The 6,162-nt window shown below is 43.4% G+C and overlaps 1 protein-coding gene across 1 annotated transcript in view; it reads right to left on the reverse strand.

The window, feature by feature from the left end:
- Nucleotides 1-4,998: 4,998 nt before the first annotated feature.
- TTC17 (tetratricopeptide repeat domain 17) overlaps nt 4,999-6,162 on the reverse strand; it is a 45,260-nt gene continuing 44,096 nt past the window's right edge. Inside the window, exon 24 of the mRNA XM_010080147.1 lies at nt 4,999-5,628. Coding sequence (XP_010078449.1) covers nt 5,497-5,628 — 132 coding nt within the window. The 3' untranslated portion in view covers nt 4,999-5,496. The remainder of the gene's footprint in view (nt 5,629-6,162) is intronic.

The raw sequence follows: 6,162 nt of genomic DNA on the forward strand, positions 1-6,162 counted from the left end.
TCTGGCAGAGTACTGTCTTCTCCTCAGACCAATGGGGATTTCAAACCAGCAGCGGTGGTACTGCGGAAGGACCGCAGCCAGAAGGTTTGACCGAACAGCCAACTGATCCCTGGCCACAGAACGAGCTCCACAGCCAGTCTGCAGCCATGGAAAACCTCCGGTGGGCTGACTTGTGGGGCTGGATGTCTCCAGGGAAGAAACTGGCTCTTCTGGGAAACCCTGTGCATGCCACCAGCACGAGTAAATAGAAATAGCAACACACCGTTAGACTGGTCATAAGCCAGTTCTGCAGGACTGAACGTGGAAGGAGTAGCCTGAAACTAGATTAAAGAAACAAACTCAACAAATCAAAACACCCAGACGGTCCCCCTAGATTACAAACACCACAAAGCAAACTCACCCTCACCTGCGTTTGACACTGTTCCTTCTGCGGCACGGTCCTTGCACCTCCTCTGGGACTACTGAGCTGAGTCACTGTCATTTTTGCTCTGGAACCCAGAAGCAAATCATAAGGTTTAAAAGGTTAAAAAAAAAAAAAAAATCAACTACTTGCAAAAGTTCAAGGGGCTGCTTTTTTAAGCAGCCGCCTCATCAAAACACCGTTCCTAATCCATCCTGAGCTTCCCAACACTTAAAAATGAGAAAAGCTTACAGTATGAGAACCCTTTTGCTAAATTCAGACTTTCCTAACATTATATGTACAGGATGTAGCCTGTATCACTGTTGTGCAGATTCCCTCAAAATAATCATAATAAAAATAAATTCCCGTTAAGCTCCCTGCCCGTCCCTTCCTGGTAGCCACTTGCAGGACAACCTTCTCTCGGCTCTCCCAGGTGACCAGCCACCAGACTCCAGAGAGAAGAGCACAAACCGATAGGAGAGTTTCATGAGCCTCAGTGCTTACAGACCCATCTGCTTTGTTGGAATCAATACCGGCGTGCCAAGTACATTCAACAAATTAAGAGGGGAAAAAAAAAATCAACAAAAGCAATCCCCCAAGTGACAAAGCTTACTCTGGGGACGTTTCTTTCAAGAGAGTCTTGCTGACCCAACCGTGGCCAACTGGTCCTCTAAGAAACCAAGGCAACCTGCAGCACTGCAGAAGGACACCTCGAAGTGATGCTCGAGATGGGAGGAGCACCCTGAACCTGCCGCCCAGCATCCGCTCACTCAGGAGACGAGAAGCTTTCCTGCACGCCGAGGGAAGCTCTACAGCATTTTCACTCTTTCGGTGCTGACAGACTGTTCAACTCTTCCTATTCCCTGCTTCATAGGTCTCCACACAGTTGTTTTTAGTTTGCGTTGCTACTATTTGTGTTCTCTGGCACTACGACTGTTTCTCATACAAAGACATAAACAGCAGCGATTCCAGCTCCAACAACCCCATATGTTCTCGAAAGACATCAGACAGCGCGTGGGAGGAAGAGAGGTACAGCGAGGAGGGGAATGCCTTGCCTGAAGCCAGCCAGGAGGACGGTGACAGGGACAGGAACGTCACTATTTGTGAAGCGGGTCTAAACCCCGGAGGTCAGAAATTGCCAACCAGAGGAGTTCACAGGAGCTGCTGAAAATCGCAGGAAGCAAAAGCATCACAACACGGCACCTTTGGTGAATATCACACGACTGGGAGGGAGAAGCTCTGGAGGTTTTGTTTGGTTTTAAATCTTTTTCCTATAAGAGGGAAGAAGGGAGTGTTAGAGAGTGGTGAAAGCAGGGTGTCAGCTCCCTCAGAAAACTTCTCTGGTGAATATTTTCTGTTATGAGAGCTGGCCATCATAGGTGATGCAAGGGGACGTCCAAAGGTGATGAAAAGGAAGATCCCAGCCTCCATTGCATTGTAAAATCTGTTGTTTGAATGTGACGGTCACCCTGGCTGCTAACGTGGTATTTTGGGGTTTTTGTACGGCATCAGCACAGCCCTGACCCGTACAACTGTGCCACCAAGGGTCAATCAAAAGCCCCACTCCATAGACAGAAGGATCCAATTCTCTTCCTGGAGCTTCTGCCCTCAAGAGCTCCTGGATGGCAGGAGTATGATACTATCTGCAAACAAATGGTGACTTTCCCCCCAACCATCTATAGCTCATTTTTAGGTATGCCCTGAAACCAACTGGGAAAAGACAACTTTTTTTGGAGAAGAGAGAATTTTGCCATTTCCCTATGGCTATGTCATCCTTCAATTAGACTACTTCAGAGACATGTTCAGCAGAGCCAGATAACATGAAATGAGTTACTACGTCTCGTGATTAGAAATCATGGTGAAGTTCAGTTGGTCAAAGGCACCTCAACAGTCCATGGAAAGGAAGAGGTGTTGGAACAGGCAACGTGTCACGCTCTACAACAAGGAGGTGGATCACCCTCGCAAGAGAATAATCTTTTCCATTTACTGGAGACAGAGCCTAGACAACTACCTTAGCTTATTTTAAATTTGCTTAAATGGAAGGAGATGAATGCCACCCTTAATAGCCAGCTCATCCTGCAGTCGCACCTTTGCTCCATAAAATTCCCTGGCTTCCCTTTTGACATGCTCAACAAGCCCAACTTGGTCTTCTCTTCGTAAGATCAGAATTAGTTTGTCTTCGACTCACATTTGAACACACTCAAACCCACCATTCTTGGCATTTAGACAGGAGAGTTGAAGACATGGAAAGGAGAAAAGCGAGTCTTCCGTTCGCCTTCTCCAGGGCAGGAGACTGTGTTCCCCAGCAGATTCATCAGTGGGTGAAGTCTCTAGCACACGGGCTGTATTGCTGCCGTTAGCTCCAGTTTATGCTCTCAAGTCCATCCAAATGCTTCCTTGCTTCAGCTCTTATGCAGTACACTTAGGGGAATTACCTAAAATTTCTGAAAATCCAGTGAAGAGGGAAGCACGGGCTGTTTCATTAGCTGGACGCCATACAGCATAGACTAGCCGAGCAGCAAACGAACAGCTTGTACATACAAATTTTATGAGATTAAGGGAGTATGCATTCCCTTAAAGTACTTAACCAGGATTTGAAAAAAACCAAAAAACCAACCAACTACACAAAGTCAGGCTACTGCAGTTTTCAAGAACCATTTATGAGGTGCAAGTTCTCCGTCAACGCAAACAGAACGAAAGCAGCAATAGCTCGCTGGCTCCTTGGTGGCAATACCAATTTATAGTATGGTCATGCACAGAGAACTCCAGTGTTCCTGCCTTGTGTATGATGCTGGGATACAGTGCACCTTGCGGCGTTTCTTTATAAATAAACAAATAGTGCAGTCAGCAAAATGCAAACTGCCATGGGTATTAATGACCGCTTTTAAGTGCCCACCAGTGCTGTCTAGGAACATAATCCTTGGTGACCCAGAAAAGGTCTATTTTAATTCCATCTTATGTCAAAGCCAAGGATGACCACCTGTGCTCCACATATTGCTGCTTTAGGTTCTTCCAGACCAGCCTGACTCACCACTTCAACCCCAGCATCTCAGCATCAGCGAGACAGCTGCAGTAGAAAAGAGTTCGGCACGTGGCCATCGCTTGATTTGACCGTATGACACATCAGGAAACCCAGTAAGAAGGCGGATCCTCTGTACCAAGAGAAGTTTGTGTACATTACATTTTAAAACGAGCACATGAAATGGAAAATTTACCAAATATATTTAAGTGACTCCCAAGTATTTCTCAAGCACTGTAAAAGTAAAGCAGACCAGTTCATGAAACGGAATAAAAGCAGCCTCTCTGCGCGTTGCTTCAGTTCAAGGAAAAGCCTTTGCTCTTTCTCCTAGCTCAAATGGAACTTCCTTCCATGTACTCGTACCTGCCTTACTGGTTTTCCCTCCCACAGCTCTATGTGGGAAATCTCTGTAATTCTTATCCCAGTCCATAATGTATCAGACCTTCCAGAAAGCAATCCTCGGACTTTAGATCCGGCTTTCAAGTAGCCATGCGAAAGGAATAAAAAATTTGACGTGCTGTTGGCTCTGTTGACAAAAATTTAACACATTCACACCCCCCCCTTTTTTTTTTTAAAGAAAATCCACCCAACAGTAGCTCTTGCTCATGCCTCTGTCAGGCCTTCTAGACGAACAAAAGTGACTTGCAATAAAACAGAAGTAAAATTTGCATTAGAACTGCTCATCTTCAACAATATATAAAAGTATTCAGGGATCCTTTTATGAAGCGAAAAGGTACACTATGAAAAAAATTACGTTGACATCCTAGCTCCCACCACTGACATACCTGCTCTTAATTTGCACCACTGAAAGAGGAAAAAGATTGAAAAAAAAAAGTTCTTAAACATTGTTCATTCTTTAAAAAGAACCACTATGCAGTACATTCAACATTAAAAGCTGGAGGTAGACAGCTCATTTAGTTAAACTTTCCCTTACTGCCTTCTGCCACAGAAAAGGAATCAGGCAGAGAGGTGCAGGGAATTTTCTGCAGATACGCAGAAAATCGTTGTCTGAGCAGAAGCGTTCAAGGCTTTCCTGCCTCCCCAGCTCCGTCTGCTCCTGAAGAAGGGCTGCAGCTCCCCAAGCCTTGACTCTTCCGACGGCGCACGACACACACGTTAGAGAAGCAGCCGTGATTTGTTCATAAACAATTTATTTTATTTCAAATATGTGCCCTTGTTGATTCAACAACGATGTCTGGAGAATCATGTCCTCCACCAACCAGAGAGAGAACTGATTTGGAGATCTTCTACCTTATTTCCTGATGATACCTTGATCCCGCCTCCCTCCTCCTTCTTGGCAGCTAAAAGTATGGCTCAGAGTGAGCATGAACTTGCACCTTACTCTGAAATGGCTAGAGATACAGTGAACAAACAATTAGTAAATCAACCACTCTGGGAGGCAGAGGGCTATGAATATACAGACAAATATAAAACAGGTTATCGGGATTTTTACCAATCTTTTTTCTGCAAGTAAGATTAATAGACCACTCTGACTTCAGTGTCCTGCTCTTTCCTCCTCCTCCTGTATTCCTCATCCCCCAACAGAAATAATTCTAAAAATGCTTGATGTTGCTAATGTTTTTATAAACATTTAAAATCCTGTCCCTCACCTTCCAAAAAAGTCAGTAATGTGGTATGGAGTGGGAAAGACTGGACAAAGCATGAGTTTCACATGGATGAACTGCTGATTATCTCTCCTTACTATTTGGTATGGGTGTGTGCTTTGCATTTCCGTTGACTTATAATATAAGACATGAAGCAAGTTATTTTGGATGCTGATGCCAATCTGAGCATTAAGGAAAAACTAACAGTGCCTGGCTCCTGGTACAGGTGGTCATGGACTCATGGAAGTTTCTTGGTTCAATATTTACACGGAAGTTTTAAAATTATGGTCTGTGAAATATATTTTCCAAAGATGCTCCTATATTTGAGAGAAAAAATAAAGGAACCCTTGATCCAAATCCCATCTCTTTTTAAAAGTCTTGTTAAAAATTTTGATTCATCAATTTATCTTAGCACACTTAAAAGCAGAATTGAGAATAATGACATTTTTTAAAAAAGAGGAAGATGCTGATCTCTACGGAGACCGTCGCTCTTTTTTCATAAGTAAATGACACTGAATGGTGCGGATTCGATTCTTTGCTGGGGCAAACTCTGGCTGAAGTTTTAGCGTTGACTCATACCATTTCATTGCTTTTTCAAACTCCTCCTGGAAAGAAAAGGAAGAAGATTGCAGAGGGTCAGATTCCAAAAACAGTAAACATATTTTCTGTGCCTTTCCTGTTCTAAGTAGTTGAAAAGGATGATACGCACAAAAATAACTGTACCAGTCCTTGTGGTTTAGGATTTTTTTTCTCCCTCCCCCAGATAACTCTGGTACTTTCTTGGGCTAATAACCCATGGAAGGGAGTCAAATCATGGCTGAGCATTATTGAACAATGTTCTTTCCTTTCCTTTTTAATAGTAGATCTTAGCATTAAAAAAAAATCCTGCTGTAAAAGTAACTCTTAAAACCAGATTGCAGTCAGAATTTACACAGATCAAAGCTTTAAAATCTTGGAAAATGCAAAAACATCAACTTTGCTGAAAAGCCAACATTTTTCCAAGCAATTTGAGATTATTTTTTAAAGGATTACTCCAAGTAAAGAAAGTAAAAAAACCCAACCCAAACAAAACTTTAAGAGCAGACAGTAGCTGGACAATTTCAGTTGATAATCTGGACTCCAGAATGGTAGTAAGAAGC

The sequence above is a fragment of the Pterocles gutturalis genome, unplaced genomic scaffold (assembly GCF_000699245.1).
Source record: "Pterocles gutturalis isolate BGI_N339 unplaced genomic scaffold, ASM69924v1 scaffold339, whole genome shotgun sequence".
Classification (NCBI taxonomy): Eukaryota; Metazoa; Chordata; class Aves; order Pterocliformes; family Pteroclidae; genus Pterocles; species Pterocles gutturalis.